At 32.9% G+C, this 21,109-nt stretch overlaps 2 protein-coding genes and 1 long non-coding RNA gene across 10 annotated transcripts; 1 reads left to right on the forward strand and 2 right to left on the reverse strand.

Annotated features, from left to right (window-relative positions):
- Positions 1 to 276: 276 nt before the first annotated feature.
- LOC105179382 (tryptophan aminotransferase-related protein 2) lies at positions 277 to 5,488 on the reverse strand. Its single transcript, XM_011102994.2, has 5 exons — positions 5,165 to 5,488; positions 2,669 to 2,972; positions 1,846 to 2,126; positions 850 to 1,154; positions 277 to 640 (listed from the first exon to the last, which is right to left on the reverse strand). The coding sequence occupies exons 1-5, from the start codon at positions 5,401 to 5,403 to the stop codon at positions 453 to 455; spliced, it is 1,317 nt and encodes a 438-aa protein (XP_011101296.1). The 5' UTR covers positions 5,404 to 5,488; the 3' UTR covers positions 277 to 452.
- Positions 5,489 to 6,594: 1,106 nt separating this feature from the next.
- On the forward strand, positions 6,595 to 12,412 carry LOC105179383. 7 transcript variants are annotated; one of them, XR_849280.2, is made up of 8 exons: positions 6,595 to 7,165; positions 7,261 to 7,372; positions 9,535 to 9,643; positions 9,725 to 9,908; positions 10,022 to 10,092; positions 10,301 to 10,489; positions 11,266 to 11,398; positions 12,013 to 12,412. It is a non-coding gene; the product is annotated as an uncharacterized LOC105179383 (long non-coding RNA). The 7 variants fall into 7 exon arrangements; XR_849281.2 differs by having other exon boundaries at positions 6,595 to 7,372; positions 9,720 to 9,908; XR_002286331.1 differs by having other exon boundaries at positions 6,596 to 7,372.
- A 424-nt stretch (positions 12,413 to 12,836) lies between these two features.
- LOC105179384 (pentatricopeptide repeat-containing protein At1g09220, mitochondrial) lies at positions 12,837 to 16,641 on the reverse strand. 2 transcript variants are annotated; one of them, XM_011102995.2, is made up of 5 exons: positions 14,801 to 16,641; positions 14,581 to 14,617; positions 14,299 to 14,386; positions 14,110 to 14,155; positions 12,837 to 13,140 (listed from the first exon to the last, which is right to left on the reverse strand). In XM_011102995.2, exon 1 carries the CDS (start codon positions 16,378 to 16,380, stop codon positions 14,986 to 14,988), a length of 1,395 nt encoding a protein of 464 aa, XP_011101297.1. In that variant the 5' UTR covers positions 16,381 to 16,641; the 3' UTR covers positions 12,837 to 13,140; positions 14,110 to 14,155; positions 14,299 to 14,386; positions 14,581 to 14,617; positions 14,801 to 14,985. The 2 variants fall into 2 exon arrangements, with proteins under 2 accessions (XP_011101297.1, XP_011101298.1); XM_011102996.2 differs by lacking the exon at positions 12,837 to 13,140 and adding an exon at positions 13,833 to 14,025.
- Positions 16,642 to 21,109: the final 4,468 nt, after the last annotated feature.

Below are 21,109 nucleotides of genomic sequence, written 5' to 3' on the forward strand. Positions count from 1 at the left end.
GGAGTAACAAGTTGTGATGTGCCTGTAATTACGTTGCCTAATAGAAGGCCTATGCTCATATTGGCCCTGCTCTAATTACAAGGGTGGGTTTTCATAAACTTGGGCCTCCACCAATCCCCCATTTTTTGGTCTCAAACCCACCCCTATTTGGGGCGGGGGAGAGTGGGGGTTGTTTGAGTCCCATTGACACCCCTAGCATTTATTGAGCATATTCAGATTACTCCACGCGACTATAGTTTTAGGTTGTCGGGTCGGTCAGGCTGAACTGATCCACTCTAAATGATTTCTCAGCCTACAAAGGGTAACTTAGTAATTTTACACTTATTATCTACCTTGTATATTTGATCTTAATATGCCCCATGATCAACAACTAAACAAGAACCCACAATGTTCTACCCAACCTGTGTGGTATTTGAAAATATTTACAAGTAGTAGAAGTTACATGTTCTGGACTATGAAGAATTAATACTAGAGAGTCTCTCTGTAAATTCATCAAACACTTGATCACGGGGCAGAACACTTATTCTTACGTAGTTCGCACTCTCGCCAAAGTGCTTCCCACTTCTCGTTATTATCTTGTGATCGCGAAGAAAGCTCTCGCAGTCCTCTACTCCGCCTTCACACTTGAGCCAAGCGAAAGCTGCCAGAGAGGAGAAAAAGTAAATGTAATTTCAAAAGAACATGGGAAAAAGGAGTATGGAGAATTATATAAATACCCCTAAACATTTGATATAGTACGGTCCATGTGTTCGATATGGATATTGGAACATTACATGCAGAGCCCTAGTGGTAGATGTATAATAGCTAATGAAATAATCAAATACTAGATAGTTATTTATATTTCATTACCAGGTTGTGATGCAAAAGCACGACGACTAAAGTTGCATGCTCCCCTTGAAAAGTCGGGCAACGTAAAGAGCTTGTTCTTCTTCACTGCATCTCTAAGCTTCTTCCACCTCTTTGCCATGAGGTTATAGCTATGTTCAAAGAAAGCTTCACCTTCCTTGAAGTTGCCCCTGTGTTCGTGGCTATCGGCCACTACTTGTAGAATCTTTGCTGCCCGAATCTGTGATTCTTTTGACACGCCAATGGTGCTGAGCACGATGAATTTTGTCATTTTCTTGGCGATCTCCTGGTCTCTAACGAGGGCCCAACTGCAAGATGTGAAATCAAAATTTTTAAGGAACGAACTATATGAAAAAAAACTGAAGGAAAACACCCTCGAAAACTTGAAGTGATATTGACAAGTAGATCAGGATCCACGCCATTTTATAAGGGTCATATCCTACTAGACCCCTATCCTGGTTTTGACCCGGAATGCAGATCTTGATTAAGAAGTCATCTATTATGAAGACAATGAAACATGGCTCCGTCCACCCTTTGACACATAAGCCTATGTACCCCAAATCCCTTCATACACCAAATACACATTTATTAAATTCAAAATCTAGCTTTTTTTATTGGTTCTGCAATTTTCTTGATCAACTTGATCCCTAATCTGACTTTTGTATTAGAGGATCTGGAGCCCTCGATGAGCCTAAAGAACTCTGGTTTTAGATTTAGATCCCGAATACCATGGATTGAAGTTGAGTTTACAGTTACCCCACTCAAGCAATGAATTATCTCATGCCAACTTGAATCTCTTGGGGGACACCCCACTGGTTTTGGATGCAACATCTCATACTTGAAGTGTTGGATTCAAATCCCATTAGGTACGTGTGTTAAAAAAAGAAAAAAGAATCATTACTGCATAACCAGCTTGATACAAATCCAGATATTCTGAAGTGACTGATTCAGCAAACAAATGCGAGTTTTCTGTTAATAGTATTGGGATGTGGTTCTTACCCCAGGCGTGTACCAGCATGGCCGGTGCTTTTGGAAACGGTGAACAGCATGATATCGTGATCTGCTGGAGACAAGATTGGAGTATACTGCGGCCAGTAGTATGCTAAATCATGTATCAGTGTTCCTTGATTTTGAGTGACCACAGCTTCTCTTGATACTCCATCAGGGTTGTTTGGGGACGTCACAAGTTCGATATACGGCTTATCTTTCTTGAATTTGCGTGCATCTCCGGCCCATTTGTAAAGTCCAGATTTCAGAAAATCAGTGATCAATGGGTACGACTGCGAGTAGTAGAATAATTCTTTGAATCAGAATGATTGATTATTCAAACATTAAGTTTTTTAAAAGAAACTAAATAATAAGGATCGGACTCAAGCTCGACTCGATTAGTTAAAAAATACTGAAAATGATTAAAAAATCAAAATGCTCAGTTTCAACTCGTGTTCAGCTTGATTAACACTCATTCGAGCTTGACTCGTCTGCTACTCTGCAATCAATGATCAGGGCAATTAATCTGTGTCTCAACAAAATCCAGGCAATTAATGATCGTTAAACTTTGTGAACACAGGTGTAAAGAGTAAGTAATGTGGTTGACTTTCAGCACATAAGCAAAAAAACGTATTGTAATAAATGATATTTCAAAGGCAAAGAGCAATACAGATAAGGGACAGTTCATGATTAAGCAATTATAGGTAGATTATGTCTGGATTAAATCCAACAATTTGGTCAACCTGCATCACGGCGTTCTCATTTAGAATTGTTGAACTTGTAGCAATATTAATAAGCTTCATAAGTGAAACGAAAAGTTACTTGGATGACTTACTGAGTAGAATGGTGCAGCAGAAACAACGCTGATAGGCTCTAAAGCGTCAGGTGGAGATATGGCATACAGCACAGCCTGAAAGAGCTGAGTCGAACCCGTCCCCACGACAATGTGTCGCCCTTCAGTCACTGCATTGCCAACCAGTTTGTGCAGCCTAATAATTGCATTTGCAAATTCTGGCTCTAAAAACCAGCAAAGGTTTCTTACATCTGAGAAATAACTAATGAATTTCCATCCAGGGATCATGACCGTAGTTTTGTTCCCCATTTGTCGCCAATATCTCTCGTACATTGTTGGATCCCCGCTGCGTAGAACGTTAAATAAGTCATACCATAGAGCTAAGTTATTATATATTCTATAATTATCTTTGTACGTTCTTAAGTCATTACATCAACTGAAAGCAAATATATTTTTTCATTTCACAGTCATCAGAAAACCATTCATAACTTCCAAGAACCAACTGCAAACATAGCTCAGAACTCTCACCCAAAGCTAACTAAACCGTCGTGTATCACATGTTAATTTGCATGATATAATATCCGGTGGGAATCATTTTTGACAGATGGAGAACGTATGCAAAAAATATAAAAAGAAAGTAATTACAAAATACAAGATTTACGTGTTTCAAAGAATTCTCTCTTGTGTCCATAGTTGTTCAAGATTAGTTTCTTACTAAGATAAATTTAGCCTGAATTATAACAAAATGTCAGCTATTAACAATTAATACAGAGGCGCCTGTAAAGCATTATAAAATTATAATTTTACCCCTGACAAAAATATTACGGTTAGACCAATGGTTGCTGGGCCTGGATGCATAGTTAGGACAGACTTCATGCTCTAATAATATCACCATACCTAAGGCTGGTCTATAACAAAGGACGGGTAGGTATAGGAGGACCAAACTTATGGGTTATGCTCCATTATGTGATTAAATGATTGGATATATGACAAGTAAATGTCAGGTCCATAATCATTCTAGAAAACAGAGACAAGGACCTAAAAACAGCTCCAAGAACTTGCAATGCTTGATCACTTCCATATATTGGTGTATAAAGCATCAAATATGAGCCTATACTCTAGTTTTCACTGATTTTTAGGGGGCTCCATTCTTTATTTCTCTTAGATGTTCTCAAAGGACAAAAAGAGGTGCCTGAATGTAGTAAATGCACAAAGCCATAAATGAAGTGTAAAAAGATGCTGCTCATTTATTAAGTAGCCTAAAAGTTCCTTTAGGCCAACTTTGTGGGCAAATGTTTTTCAGATGGTCTCTATGCTTTGTTTGGTTCTATTTTTAAGGGTTTTTTTTTAAAATCATTTTTGGAAAATAGGAAGAGAAAGAAAGAGATAAGTGTTGTGAGTTTCTATTTTTTTAGTAGTTTTTGTTTATTTTTGAAAGTTTTTAATACGTGGGGTTTTATATTTTGTACTAGTGTAAGATAAACAAAGATAAATTGAAATAGATTGAACTGTGTGCTTTGTAACGATAAAAGCAAACATTGAAAATGCTTTTGGGTATCTTTTATATAATGAAAACAAAACCTATTTTTCAAAAGTTTCATCTTGATGTTTTTCATACTAAACGTGAAAAACAATATCTTTTTCCTAATACGTTAAAGAATGTTACTCCATCAAACATCATAACACAAAACGAGTACCCAACAAGGAAAATATCATGGGGTCAGAGGAGTGTGAGGATTTTTATTCTAGTGTGTGTCTTAATAGATATAATCCTCCAGCTAAAATTATACAAAGTAGTAAGAAAGTGCACAACACAAGGAACGATGATGATGCTGGTCAACGAGAGAATCAAGAAGGACCACCATCCATGGTGTCATCATTATGAAGGCCAAAGCATAGCAGTAAAACAAATGTTACTTAAGAAACAAAGAAGCATGATTTGAATAAGCAAACTGCTTTGGGTTAGTACTGTAACATGCTCAATGGGAATTCACGAGCAAGCAGAGCTTGTTCCTGTCTCTAAACAAGCATAACTCAATCCCACAAACGCATATAGTAAGAAAACTCCACCTTAATATCCCACTTCATTAACACAAACACCATTTGAGTTTTTAATTAGTACCAGTAGACCACTGATCATAAGACATCATTAGCCGGCCCGTCGTGCACCGCCCCACCTTTTCTATATCGCTGTCCAATTCTAAGCCAATTCGAACTCAACTACTGGATATCACTTCAAGAACATGTAAAACTTTCACTTTTGACCCCTCTAATATCAGCAAGAATTAGCATATTTCTCATAACAGAAGATTGACTCTACCAAACGAATCGACTCTTCCACCATAACCAAACACAATGTTGACATTAAAATCATAAATAATCTAGAAACAAAACTAGAAGTAAGATCCGAGATCAAGACTCCACATATTTCAATATGAGAAATAAAGGAAGGAGTAAAACTAAAAGGGGCCCTTTGTCCCTCTTAACTTGAGGGGCAAATGAAGGAGAATGGCAGAAAGATGTGTGGAAAAGACTTACTGATCAAGATCAATGACTTCACCTAGAGCTTTTAATGGTGCTTTAGTTTCAAATGGAGTCCTTTTAGCAACATGGGCATCCCTTTTTGCAGCTAAAGATGCATTCTTGAACCCATTGTTAAAGAAGAAAAAATCTTGGGACTTGTGCTTCCCATTGCAGTAGTCTCTGTACAATAGCCCAGCGTTTAAGGCCAAAGAAATCACCAAAAAGTGCCCCAAACACATTGTTCTAATCTCCATGGTTACTTTTATTCAAAGACCCCTTCTTTCACGTGGGAAAAAAGTTCCTGATCAGAAGAGAGAATAATGAAACCTCATTTGTGTAATGATAATGCTTATATTAATACAAAGATACGATTTTTATACAAGTGAATCATACTACGTAATAATTCATGTATCAAAAGCCACATTTATACTTCAGTTTCAGAGTAGAAATGTCCATATCCCACAAAGAAAAACTCTTACAAACGGTAAATTCGTAGCTGAACAAGACCATATATAAACTCATCATGCATTCAAAAAACAGAACAAGACAAGCATTCTAGGCACATGTTTAGTGAGGAAAAAAGAGAGAGCCAAGTGAGCAAAGATTAAAAGAGATTGATATTCGTATATGATGAAACTGTTTTGTAGAACAGTACCTGAAATTGCAGTGAGAAAAGCATTCAGAGAAAGCTTCCAGTGGAAAGCGGAAAGTTATAAGAGGAAAGGAAGGCGAAGCGATGCAAGGAATGAAAGTTGCTGACTTACTATATTATGGGTGTTCCACTTTGGTGTCATGTTGCATTTTCAGTTTGCCTATGTTTTCTTTATTAGAAACTACGGTAGTTATTATGTGGATATAATAAATAATTATTATATTTCATAATATATTATAAAAAATAAAATATATAAAATTAATATATTATATTTATATTAATATGAAAAAGAAATTTTTTTTATATTTATAAACGACAATTAGTGATATTTTCCTATCAATTTTTTTGAAGTAAAAAATGTCCAATTGATATGACAACTAACTTATTCAACTCATAAATTATTTTTTTTATTTTTTTTCTAATATCATGTATTGGGTTTTACTCTTATCTATACTATATAAAAAGAAAATGCCTTTTTATCTCACAAACGGCAGTTATGACACCACAACACCAATTTTATTATTATGTCAATAATATCCCTAAGTTGATTTTCTTTTTTTTTCTTTGTTGCTTTATTTCTTTTTCTTTTTAAGAAATATGATGTGTTGATTTATATATAATTTTTCATATTTATAATATATTTTAAAATATAAAATATATTTATTATATGCACATAGAAACAACATACTACGATAACCAGTTTATAATAATACATACAAGTACGGTGTGCCTATTGACTAACTATATAAAAAAAAAAAATCAATTTAAGAATATTATTTATACAATAAACTATCACTTGTATGTCGAGCAGTAGTTTGTGGGTTCGGATTAGACAAGAGGAGGATCCAGAAGCGGTTAAGGGTCCCAAGGTTTCGGATCCAGTTACCCGTTTATCAGATGATGATTGTGCAGTGGGAAGAGTAGAGGATCGGAATTTGATCGGAGTGCATATGCTGCTTCTCTTCTTTCTACCTCTTCCACTCACTCTACCATCGAACCATGTTTTGTATTTGATCTTGGAAACTTGATTCCCATGATTATTATCAGAGAAACGACTTGAATTCTCTGTTATTTGTTTCTCTTACCTAAATTGCGATATCATTCTTAAGTTTGTTTTTTTATTTTTATTTTTTGGACTCTTGGTCTTTCTCAACCCAGACTCAGACCCAAACCCAGATCGATTGAGACGAAATATTTGGGTCTGGGCAAGTATAGACCCCATGCCCACTACTCATAAGAAGGCCCAGAGAGTTGAGGGTCCACTTACACCCCCTACCTTCAACCGTCCGATTGAGAACACCCACCACCGGCGAGCACTTGAGCCATCCCTTCCCCCGAGACCCGGCGTTACTGTCTGAGAGATTGTGAGCATGGCTGATCAAACTTTTATTTTTGTGTCTTTCTGTTAGTAGTTTTTGGGTTCTGCTAGAGAACTGAAGCTTGCTGATTAAAAATTCAGCACTTGAACAAATTATTCGCACTTCACTCGTGGCCGTCTCCGCCGTCTAGTGTCGATTTCTACTTTATCCGTTACATCAGACATTGATCGTCGTTTCGCCTTTCTTCGTCAGGTTAGTTCATCTCTGTTGTTTCGAAATTCCTTGTTTTTTTTTTGTTTCTGGAATCTTTCTGAGATGGGGTTTCCATTTTCTTCTGGCGTTTTTGAAATGGGCTTCAATTCTATTTTATGTGACTTGATATAAAGTTTTAAAATTTTAATTTGTTTGTTGATTTAATCATTTATGTTATGATTTAACCTGGGAATTGCATCTTTTAATGGAAAATCCTTCTCTGTAATGGGAAGTCATATGAAGTAACAAATTGCTTGAATTTTTTAACAGTTTCAGTTAACAAATTTTCTCAGCATCAGACATTTATATTATGTTCTTTTTGTTTGCTTTTTGGCTCTTTTTTTTTTGGTTCGGTAAATTGAAATATATAATATAAAGTAGAGTTACTGAGGCATGTAACAATTGTGTTCTGGTTCTGGGTCCTCGAAGTTGGCGTGTGGGAGCAGTTTCTTGAAAACTCTGCTTCAGACGGCCCATTTCTTCCTTTTTATCTTTAACTGTGCAAATGTTCAATGATATTTGGATTGTTCAATTCCGAAGCATTATATTTTATGTTCTTGTTATTTAGCCCTTTTGTTTTGGTTAGGTGTTAGAGATAGTGTTTGTTTCCACCTCCTCTCTAATTTTTAGTACACTCACAGTCCCCAAATAACAAGGAAAAAAAGAAATGGATGAACTTTTAGTGGATGTGGGTAAAAGTAGGAATTTTTCATCTAAAAGAAACAAAAATGGGCCGGCTGTAGACCCGGTCTGGAAATTCGGGGCTGACCTGCCAACCCCATTTGTAGTACCCACTGGGTCTTGGGCCCATTAGGCAAATAGTGGGTAGTGGATGGGCCTCAGTAGGCCTACTTGAAAACATGTTCTTTAGAAAGAAAAAAAAACATATATTATAATCAGGAGATGCAAGAATGCTTTGGCAGTTGTGTGCTACAAGTAATCTGAGATTCTCTGAATTGATGTTTAGGATCCCGTGTAATTAGGGGTGAGAGATGAATTGAGCCCACTCGAACTTGAATTTTAATTGGAGGTGGCAGGTGAGTCGAGCCACCTTGAGCTCGAGCTCCTTTCGAGCTCAGTTGTGTGTGTTCATCAATTTGCGAGCTGACTTTTTTTTTATATATATTTTTATCTTTGAATTTTTATATATTTAATTTTATATTTAATATTTGATCAATTTTATAATCAAAATTGACCATATATTATAATTATCAACCAATACCACATATTTTATTTTGGATAATAATAAATTATTATACTTTTATTTATACATTTAATCTTTATACAAAAATAAATTTAATCAACAACTTAGTAAATTATAATATTTTTTTTAATTAAAAAAATATTATTTAATATGACATATATAAATTTTATATTATATTTTAATATATATATTTGTATTATGTTATATTTTTTTAAAATTGACAAGTAATTCACTTATAATTTTTTATTTATAAATTTATGTCAAATTTTAGTAATTCCTAATTAATCTAATAATAATAATAATAATAATAATAATAATGATAATAATAATAATGATGATGATGATGATGATGGTTGAACAATTTTAATTATTATTTTATTATATATAATGAAATTAAAAAGTTGAATCAATAATTATGATATCTTAAAATCCGAGCACCCGATTCATACGAAATTTAAATATATACAAAACTGTGTCTATTTGATCATATCAGACGGTATGATTTAAAATTACATGGCTTAATTCAACAATACAACGTCTTGAATGATTACTCGTATGTTTCGAGTACGATATCTCGACATTCGTATATTCAATAAGTATAAAACTTTATCAAATGTATTATTTTGTAAGTTTGATCATATCTAACAGTTTGATCTGAATTTTGATAGCCTGACTAACTCATATTGTTCAACAATATAAAATGATAGTTAGATGAATGTTATACTAATATTTATAAATATATAAATTTTACAAATTGTGAACATATATTCGATCTCATAATTTATAATAATAATGATAATAATAATAATTATTATTATTATTATAATACAACAAAAAGTAAAAAACCCATCACTTTCACTCTCTTTTACTCGTTTCTTCTTATTTCTCTCTCTTTCTCTTTCTCTTTCTATCCCCATTCTTTCTCCTCTCTCATTTCTTCCCCAAACCCATCTCTTAGAACCCCCAAATTCACGGCAACAACGACGGCAAGTCGGCAACGAGGACAGCGACGCTGCTGGTCCACACTAATCGATGGCGACAAAAAATCATTCTCTGTTATTTTTTGGGTACACACTTCAAGCATAACATGTTCTTTAAGCAATATATATCAGGTTCAAGCTCTGTAGTAATGGCAAAATGCAGTGCAGAATTAACATTGCGAAGGAACATTCTCTGTAAAGAAGGAACATTGGGATTCTATGCCCCCTGTTGATACACGCAAAAATAGTGCCTTTTCTTTGCTTCTTTGGGTTCTCAAGGAAGAAGATCAAAGGTTGAGTTCAGATCACTTGCCAAGGTGACTGGTTCTTCTTCTTCTTCGGTTTGATTTTGGTTAGGCTCCCATCTCTTTTATTTTTTCTATCTTTAATTTGCTTGGATGATTCGTCAATTTTGTCTCTTTGATTTTGTCTCTTTAACAAAAGCTGACGAGCTCGAAATTACAGAGTCAAGCTCGAGCTCGCTCGTTGCCACCCCTAAGAGATGGTGTAAAGCAGTGAAAAAATCTTTTATAAGGGTACTTTATGAACTATGTTTGCCTTTTGATCATATCTCTCATGCTTTATTATGAAAAATGTCATATGCTTAGGATACTATCGGTTGGTGATAGATTTTACACATTTCAGATATTTAATGCATGGAATAAATATTTCTTTTATATATATATATTGTTTCTTATGGTGTATATGTTAGAGAAATATATCACTGATTGTACTTCTACTCAGATAAAGTGAAATGCTGGAGAAAGTACGCATTCTTCCGGAGTTTGTAGCATCTAATGCGAGAGTGTTTTGGGTTTGGTTCTTTCTTCTAGGTGGCTCACTTTCGTTTGTGAGTTTCCTCTATGCTGCTGTAATATCGAAACTTCTTCCTCCATCTGATAATGTTGTGATCCGTGCCATACAAAATGACTGGTATTTCTCTTTCATCTGATACCAACTCATACTTATGATTTAATGGTTAAAGTTTCATATTTGTGATCCTCATGGATTAGTTATGACTACTTGTGTTAGTGCTGAGGGCATTCTCCTGTATGTATGATATTTCTTGTTGTGAATATTCTAGATTGCTTACTGTGATGGAAAGTCTTAATTCATAATTGAAGAATATGAATGCTATATATTTCCATGTGAATTCCAAATTTGATCAGAAAGGAAATCTGTACATAGGATAATTTAATTACCTTATGAGATAATATGTCCCTCTCACTTTTATAATGGTAAATCTGGTTAAATATTTGTTCTGAGGAACCAAGAATAATTGCATTTTCTGCCAGTCTGGTGCAGAAAAATGGATACTTCTAATATTTTGGTTATTTAACAATGAATTGCTCTTAAATATTTTTCCTATTGGTTTAGAAACACATTAGCATGCGTTAGGGGAGAAACTTTTGCTAATAATTTTTCTATCTTTAATCGCTTCTGGTAATTGTGGATGTTCATTATCCCAAAAATTCATGTATTGGTAGTTGACTGCTGATATAATATTTTCAATAGATTTTTACTATATTTAAATATCAGATGTTACAGTATTCTGCATCCTTAAGGCTAGTGTTAACCTTTCTCGTGAATTGCTGCTGGCCTTGATTTATAGCAAAAGTTTTCACTCATCTGGAACAAACAGATCTTCTGCCCTATTGCATTATTCCACATGCTTACCTGCACAAAGATAATATTATGTGACTGTGCAGGTATTATTGCTTCTTGGTGCCCTTGACACTTCCAATCCTCATCGTTGCAGTATATTTTCATTGGCTGAGCATGAAACTGTTCAAGCATGCATGATCTTACTTCAATAGGGTCCTACCATGGCGATAAAGAAAGGTACTTATTTTCTTATGTTTCTTGGTCGTCGTGACATAAAATGAAATGAAACTAATTTGGGAAAGAAACCAAAATTGTCATCTCATCTCATTGAATCACACCATTATTCTTTCTTAGTTAAGTGTTTGAAGTATAGCGAAAGAAATTTGAACATCACTGCCCTACATTTTAGTATATCAAATCTCTTCCTAATGCAATTTGAAAGTTTATTTGAATTTGAAACTTGATATATTTGTACACAAGTATACAAAGCCTACTTATGTACTCACATTAACCTGTGTCACAGTATAATCGACTGCTTCTTGTCAAGATTTTTACCCCAACCATGCGAAAACATAAATTCGCCTCAAATTCTGCCACAGATGTCTAGCCATATTAAGGACATGGCAGCCACAATGTTTACTGCATTTCCCTCAAATGTAGATTAGAATTAATTGTTTCATGTGTGGAAGCTAAGCTGTATGGATCTTGCTCATCCTCCGAAAACATAACAATACACTACCACAGGCAGCTCGATGTCTAACCATTGAGCGTGACCGTTTGTAACCACTTTAAGACTAAGTTCAAATGTTCTCTCTTTTTCCCAACTTGTTTCCCTTTTCATTGTTTTTCAGCTCAAGATCTGAGTGTTGCTCCTTGTCTCTAGCACCCAGATGGCGACAATGATGGCTACGGCGGTTACAAGTTGTGCCCAGGCTGCGTATGCAAAAGGGCTCATGATGATACGATGACAATGATGATGGAGATTTGGAAGGAGTTGGAAACCTGAGAAGCAATTTTCTTTATATAGTCTTGCTGCATTTTATATTGTAGGATTTTGTATCTGTCATCGCTAGCATATATATGTTAAATGAGATCAACAAGATGCAAGGTTTTTCTTCATCTCATGCAATTGTCGTAGTCGTGTTGTTTGAGTTTGACATGATTTTAATGGTATATCTAAACTGGTGCACTCATGGGAGAATGTTTCCTTTAATTTATTTGAATTTGAGAATGGAGCATTATATACGCTAAGTTTGTCCCATATCTTATTATCAAAATGATACTGCATGAGTATATCACTCATCTATACTAAATAGATTACGAGTATTTTTCTTTTTTTGGTTTGTTTTTTTAAAATTTAATTTATGTTTTTTGTTTATTTCTTTTAACTTCCCACTCCCTCACTATCTTTTGATAGTATTTTTTTTTAATTGTAATGCAATTTTTTTCATCATTTTCTTATAAAGTTAATATTCACTTATTATTTTGCATGCATTTTATTAAATAATAAATATTCTATAAATATTTGTTTAAATAGTATTATAAAACTTACACATACATATGATGTGTCACAAATTAATAGTATCAATCATTGACCAAATACACTAACAATTTGAAATGATCATGAAGTGGAACAAAATTACGAATTTAAAAACAACCAGTACATCAGGTGGAATCTAAAATTAATCATTAATAAAGAGTGCATTTATTAGAAGATTGTGAAGTATCCCATGATTGTTGATGCCATAAGCAAGTACCCCAACTAATACTTATATCCATATTGTGTCAATTGGTATAAAAATTCCACATCAAGATTAAAGCACAAAGACCTTGTTGTTCTCGTCACAGGAGCAAAAGCCAAGCCCTTCATCACAAAATATGCTTCATTTCCTATAATGCAATCTGATCTGTCAAGTGGATTTCCAACATGTTTGAGCCACGGTGGTGCCACCTGCTGTCGGCATAGGCCGTTCGAGAGCCTGTTGTCAGTTTCAAATAAAAAATTATTAATATTAATTTACATATCCTTAAACATAATATTATCACAATGGATAACTTTGTCTAACAAAAAGTTTAAAGAATACATTGTCGCTTTATAATAGAATAGAATACATGAAATAGTGCTTAGCATAACCATATGAAGAGAGAAGTGAAGCTGGTGCTCTAGCATCATGTCAGGATCTCAACAATGTTTCATAAACTAATTCAAGCCATCAAAATACATTGATTAAACATCCCATCCATAAATGGAATGGCATAAACTGCAGGATGATTTTTCTGATTATTTGAGACTATTTCTTTACATGATCCTTGAAAGACACACTTTCTCTACCACACTAATGTCGGGGAACTCCACAGCAAATTATTCTCAACAAATAGATACATTGATAGTGATGCGGTCAAGGATGAATGAAGATAATACTAGTCAAATAACCATCATCATCATCATCATCAGGTAGTAACAGAGAGAAGAGAAACTGGCAAAACAGAAAGCAATATCGTGAAGGATTAGGCTATGCGATTGAATCAGAATTCTAACTTCTTTCATCAGCTAATCCCAACACATTTTCATTTTCATAAGAAAACCTATACAAAACTGAAAGCACACTTCCCGCTGAAAATTGAAAATGGAAACAAAAATGTCAAACATCACGTATTTTTGCAATTATGCTCCAACTCAACTGAATATCTTCTTTCTCAAAATATTTGCCAAAAGGACATGCATGCCAGCTTAATATCTGAACACCGATGTGAACAGTTAACTGAGCAAGAGTAACTAATAACTTTGACAACTCAGCAGTCTCCTGCTCCCATTTTGCAAAGGTCCGAATGAGTGCAGCTTCTTTTTTCTTTGCTTTCTCAAGCTAATAGCAAAGGATAGGGCAGGAATAAATAGAATATCAAATATAAATTTGCAATCCAGGGACACTGTATATTAAAAAAGATACCTGATCTCGCAGAGACTCCTCAGAGGACCTCATAGTTTGAAGGTAGCTGCCATTGATTTTGGTTCCAAAAGAGAAATATGAAAATCTATTAGTCAAATGAACAAACATAAACCAAAGAGTAAAGAATGCTTGGTTTACAATACTCTAAATGACAGAGTAATAAATGGCATAAGCAGCCCAGAAAGAGACCATAAGTTGCTCCTGGTGAATGACAAGATTCGTTCTGAAAAGATGAATGCCACTTTTGATCTCAGACCTTTGCGTCTTCAAGCTTTTCCTGAAGTGAATAAACAGGTACATAATACTTGTAGCTAGTTCAAAACATGAATTTACGTATGCAAAAGTTTCTATTATATTCCTTGTTTATTTTTATTTTTTTTTGTTTATCTCTACTGAAATGAGGATGCCCAACAATACATGTAGACATAGAAAGATAAAAGGAACACTTTAATGAAATTGAAAGTGAAATACCTGGTATCTTGAGAGTTCATCTTGACAGTTCTTCAGACTGCAAAAGACATGCCAAAGAAAATACCAATAAGACTAATGCAGTACTGCCAAAATACTTAGAATTTGATTATGTGATCTTACAAGTATTTACTGTTTATTAATTAGATCCTGTTACATAAGTTTATTGAGTATATAATTTTTCAGAAATAGAATTATGTTGCCCTCAAAAAAGGAACAATACCTCTCATGAAGAGATAAAATCATCGCTGTTGCCACTCTGGTGCAGTTTCCTCTGACATAATTAACTCCATGATATATTCCAGTCATCTGGGCAGAAGCAAAAGGATAGCAGCACCAATGTGAACTGTGAAAGTTAGCCCATATTGGACACACTGATAACTTGAAGCTTAGAGCATATTTCTGCAGTCACACCAAAGTAATCCCAGGAACTTTTGGAGCATTTTGTTCATCCATTACGCTCCTGACTCTCTCAGAATCTAGGAATCTACCTGCAGCAGAGAAAATGTTGGATAGAAGCACATAATCGCCACCATATTCCCTCTCCATCTCCATAATTTTTATTGTTACTCTCTCCCCCATCTCAACATTGCCATGGAAACTACAAGCACCCAGGAGCGTCCTCCAGATCACAACATTACCAATTTCACTAGGGATGCCTAGAGCAATCCTCTCCGCTTCTTCTAATCTTCCTGCCCTTCCCAACATATCTATTAAAGTTCCATAATGCTTAATATTTGGTGTAATCCCCCAATCATCAACCATCTTTCTATAATACTCAAGTCCCTCATCCAACAATCCACCATGGCTACAAGCATTTAGCACACTCAGAAAGGTAATCCAATTTGGCATCACACCTTCATTTTCCATTCTTCTATAACAATCAGAAGCTTTTGTAGCCATTCCATGCATTGCAAATGCAGATATGATCGACGTCCACGAAACCAAGTTCCTCCTTACATCATTTATGTCCTCAAAAACTCTCCATGCACTTTCTATGCTCCCACTTTTTGCATATGCATCAACAAGGCAATTCATAACACGAATATCTAACGTATTAAACCCACTTTTTTCTCCATATGCATGAACCATTTGGCAAAACTCCAGGCACCCAATGTTCCAAATTGCAGGAAAAATAGCCAGAAGAGTCACTTCTGTCGGTTTAATCCCTTCATGCACGACCATTTTCTGGAACAACAACAATGCTTCACGAAACCGGTTTATACGAGTGTATCCATCAATGAGTCCAGTCCACGAAATCACATTCTTCTCCGGCATTGCATCAAAAACAGCCCTTGCAAATTCTACCTCACCCCACTTCATAAACCCGGTTATAAAGACATTCCAGGTCACCAGATTTTTTTCAGGCATTTCATCGAACACATTTTTTGCCTCAACCAAACCCCCACAGTCTATATACATATTGACCAGTGCAGTTTGCACGTGAACGTGATAATCAAACCCCGCTTTTGTACTTAAACAATGAAACTGATTTCCTACGTGAACTTGGTTCATATTTGCACAGGCTTTTATTAGATAAGAGTACGTGAAGCTATCAAAGGACATGAATTTTGATTGGTTTTTAAGATATTTGAAGAGAAAGAGTGCTTCTTGTGGGTATGCACTTAGGGAATAGTGCTTAAGTATAGAGTTCCAAAGTGCAAGTATGCCAATGTATTCGCTGTTCAGCACCATGAACTGAGAATGGATCTGCTGAATCGCCCGACGGCAATGCTGGTGTTTGTGGAGTAGCCATAGAAGATAGCGGTGGTAGTATTTTCTGTGAGACATTGTATCAAACATGTGACGACCATTCGCGTTTTCCTTGCTTTGAGGTCAAACTGAAGAATGATGGCTGGAAAAAGGCATAGAAAGCAAAAAGCCTATGTATAAACTGAATCATGCATTCACAAAAACAGAATATAAGCAGTTTGGGCAGCGAGAACAAGAAGGAGAGAGATAGCCAAGTGGGCAAAGATCAAAAGAGATTGATATTCGTACTGTTGAAACTCTCTTGTAGAACATTACCTGAAATTGCAGTGAGAAAAGCATTCAAGAAACCTTCCCTTGTGTTTGGATTAATGTTTTGAATGTTTTTGTTTTGGTGTTTTGTAGATATAAAAAAAAATAGAGATAAGTAAGTATGTATTTTGAGATAGATGGAATGTTGGATTTGTGTTTTCATATAATATAAAATAGTGTAAAATAAGTTGTGTAAGTTTGACGTTGAAATTTGAGAGATAGGAGTTACTGTTTTTGTCAAATCATGTCTTTAAATATATATATATATTTAGTAATATATATGTGTATGTATATAATATTTTGTTTGTTAGTGAAATATAATATATATATTTATGTTAGAGAAGATTAAAAACTAAAAAAAAAGAAATAAAAAAAATAAATTACAATTACACACATAGTGTAGGTGTGCAAAATACAAAAATAAAAAGATTTTGTTTTTTGGCCCATCTCTACATAAAAATATGGATTCATATAGATATGCACCCATGTGCTATTTTATATATATAAGATCCATCTATATAGATATAATCATTTACTTCAATTGCTACGTCTTTAGACACACACGTCCATACATAATATAGAAATCGCACTTAGAAAGGGTGGACAATTAGTTAGAGCAGCGAGTGCTATAGCAAAACTGATTGCAAAAGAGGGGAAACCGGCTACATTAAAATTACCTTATGGGGAGGTTTGGATGAAATTTTATTTGCGACCAACTATTATTAATTGAAATAAATACTACTGTTGAATATTAATATTCAACAAAGATCAAAATTCCACGCATAAGACAGGACTCAAACCATAATTTCTAAAATTCTCGATTTCGTCAATTAAATTAAGTCTGGTTGACCGACCAATTTATTAAAATTGTGAACAATATCCGTGCTCACGACGTACAACCAAAATATGGCTCTTTATAAGCTGTTAAGATTTCTCACAGGAATTCCCAACTTAATTTATTTTGCTTGAAAGTTAAATTTAAAGTAGTTTTCACAAAGAAAATTGATTTTTTTTCGAATAAATAATCTTTTTTTAAAGAACACTATCTAATATGAACGTACTACAAAATTATATGTGAAAAGATATTACTGATGCTGTGTTATCGTAAATTTGGAACTTAAATTCTTAATATTATAATAATTTTATATTGTATATTTACATTTTTTAATAATTACAAAATATAATACCAATAGAAATATACAATATAAAGTTATTATATTTATTTTTTTAAAATAGTAATTTTTATAATATTAGTGATAGCAAGTGTCTGCGTCGTCAAATGGCTATTAATGATGCTACCACACCAATTTTTTGTGAAGTCAAAAATGGTATTTATGATAAAATAACTAATTTATTCAATTTTTCAAAATTTAACTTTAATTAATTGATAAATTATATTTTTTTCTTTTTTTTTATTAATATAATGTACTGGTTTATATATTTTATTCTTATTTATAATATATTTTAAAATGTGAAAAATTACTTATTATATGCATGAAGAAAACGATGTGTCACAATGGCTAATTTTAATAGAAAAAAACCAATTGAATTGGTCCTCAAGGTCCAACAAAATGATGCTGGAAAGTGTTGGTCCAACCCCAAACTAATTGCAGATAAAAAATTTATGCTTCATAATTTTAGAGGTCATTAATTCGAACTCATTTATATACGTGGATGACTTCATAATAACAATAATACCTAGCATAGGGCTTGCAATCAGTTATGCACTTCTTCTATGATCATTTTTTTTTTCTTGACATGAATGGTAATTACATAATTAAATTAATATCAATAAATTAAATAATAGATCAATTTAATCGATAAATTTATATTAAATAAAATAAAATATTCATTACAATAAAGTCATATTAATTGGCGCGGTCAATCCATTGGATGGGATCAAAATGTGATGGATTAAATCCTTGTAATTATTGAATCAAGTGATTTGATTGCTTTTACTATCCAATTCCTGTAATTATTAAATGGAACGTTTTGATTTTGTTTAAAGGCAACAATCAATTACGTTAATAATTTGCTATGAAAATTTCAAAAATTAATTAGTTACTTTTTCTGAAATCAAATCATAGGCAACACTTTGGTTTTTAAAGTAGTTGGTTCGATCAATTTAATTAAGAATTAATCAAGAGTCCGATGTGATTTATACTAAAAATAGAAAAATTAAAAAATAGATTCGAACCGAAAAAATTTGGGAAAATTCGATGAGTCGATCAGCTCGATCGACCTAGTTCTCACTAAAACAAACAAAACTCATTTTTACAAAATTAAACCTAATGTTTGGATCAATTTATAAACTTAGTTTAAATTAAACTAATTAGTATTTATTGATTTGATTATAATATTTATGCGGTTTTCAAAATTCAAGATACTTAATTTAATCAAGTAATTTTTATTTGAAATATGAATCTTGTTATTTTTTTTATCTTATAAAATTTGAATTTTTTAAGATTATTCTTTTACAATATATGATTTAATACTTGAAATTTGAGGATAACGAATTAAATGAGAAGTTAGTTAGTGAAATATATCAAAAATATTAATTTCTATCAATTATCTTGAAGTGAAATTTATTTATTTAAAGTTCACATTTATTTTCCTCTACTTTTTCAAATTTAGTTAATTTATATATATAATTATTATATATATGCGCATATCTCCTAACTGATCGTTCTTTCAGCTGGTTCAATTGATCAGGCCAATTATTAAATAATTTATTAATTTATTCGATTCAATTTTCAATCCAATTCTCAAGACATGACGTTGAAGACGTCATTAACACAGATGATTTGATTAGAGAGAAATAATAACGCTTTTGTCTTGTCGATTGGACAAGTTGTTCGGAAAATGGAATGAGAACTAATTACTTTAATTAATTAATTAGGTAGCTTATAATCATGTATCATTTGCGTCTAATTGATGTGATTTGTGGGGATATTAGTAGGCCATAATTGAAATTAAAAGTTAAACCTATTAATTCTCAAAAGTGAGTGAGCGATGGAACATGTCTTTAGGGATATGACATATCAATTGTAGTTTACTAATAATTTTTAAATCACCAACTAATATAATTTGTATGTTGTAGGTGAGAAGAGTTTAGTTGAGTTAAAAAGTAATCCAGACATTGTACTAACTTTTCTTGAAAATAATGACATAAAGCTATGCACATTCCAAATAATTAGGCTTTATATTGGGGTAGATATGCTCCTTTTTATCCCTACCTCAATGCATTTGATACAACTTTGTGTACAAGACAATATGTGTTCAATTGTTTCACCCTTCTTAAATGCAGAAACATAGGGCTATATAATTAAATAAATATATAAAAGAGTAAGAAATTTACTTTGTGAACGTAAATATGATTTGATGACGGACTCACTTCAAAATAGTAATTATAATTTAAATTGAATATTTTTTATGATGATGAAAATTTTCACAATTATGTCAAAATGAAAAAAATGTTGCACTAATTGTTTCTTTAATGATTTTTAGCTATTGAAAGAATAGAGACACTAAAAAAAATTAGAAGATCAACGGAAAAAAAAAGGTGGCAATTTAATTAATTAATATTCTCACTAAGAAAGTAAGAAAATAATATAGTCAATGTAAATATGATTTGACGACGGGCTCACTTTTTATATGGTAATTACGTTTCGAATCGTATAATTTACGCTGATGAAAATTTTCATAATTACGTTTGAAAAAATTGTTGCGCCAATTGTTTCTTTTTAACTATAAAAAGCATATAAACACTATTAGAAAAATGATATTGACGAAAAAAACAAAGTCGCAAGTGATAAAAGTTTTGATTTTGTTACGATAATGGATTCTATAGTTTTTGTAGTTCTAATTATTTTGTGAAAGTTATCATTGTCAATAATTGATGACAAAATATTGTGCATAAGTTTGTCATTTAAAGTAATTAGTAACACATGTATAGTGACTATCTACTGGTAATAGTCATTTATTGTTGCTATATATTTGCATTGATATCGATATGTCAATTAATTATCTTTATCAAAAATTTTATACGCAATATTTCTGATTAATAATTATATTACGATAAAATCATAATTAATAATATATTTTTAATAGTAACTTAAATTTTTTCATAATATTTTATCACTAATATTATATTTTATTACAGTAAAAAAAGTGAGTGCAAATGTAACATGTTGATGGAAGGTGTGCACCAACTGGGGGACCAATGGGTCCTATGTGTGTAAGGCCATTGTTGAAGGGTCAACTTCAATTTTCTTATCAACCCTTCAATTTTCCACCACTGGACATCATTTCCCAGGTTCTTTTAAATTTAGAAGCATTTGTTATTTGAAAGAAATTCTTTTTTTTTTTTCTTCAAAAAAATAGATAATCATATTTGAATACTTTTTTATACAACTATTGATTTATACACTACAAAGAAATTGATTATTCCTCGCACTATAAATCACAATGCTTTAAAACTGTATACTATCTACCACGGTCAGATAAAATC

The sequence above is a fragment of the Sesamum indicum genome, unplaced genomic scaffold (assembly GCF_000512975.1).
Source record: "Sesamum indicum cultivar Zhongzhi No. 13 unplaced genomic scaffold, S_indicum_v1.0 scaffold00155, whole genome shotgun sequence".
Taxonomy (NCBI): Eukaryota; Viridiplantae; Streptophyta; class Magnoliopsida; order Lamiales; family Pedaliaceae; genus Sesamum; species Sesamum indicum.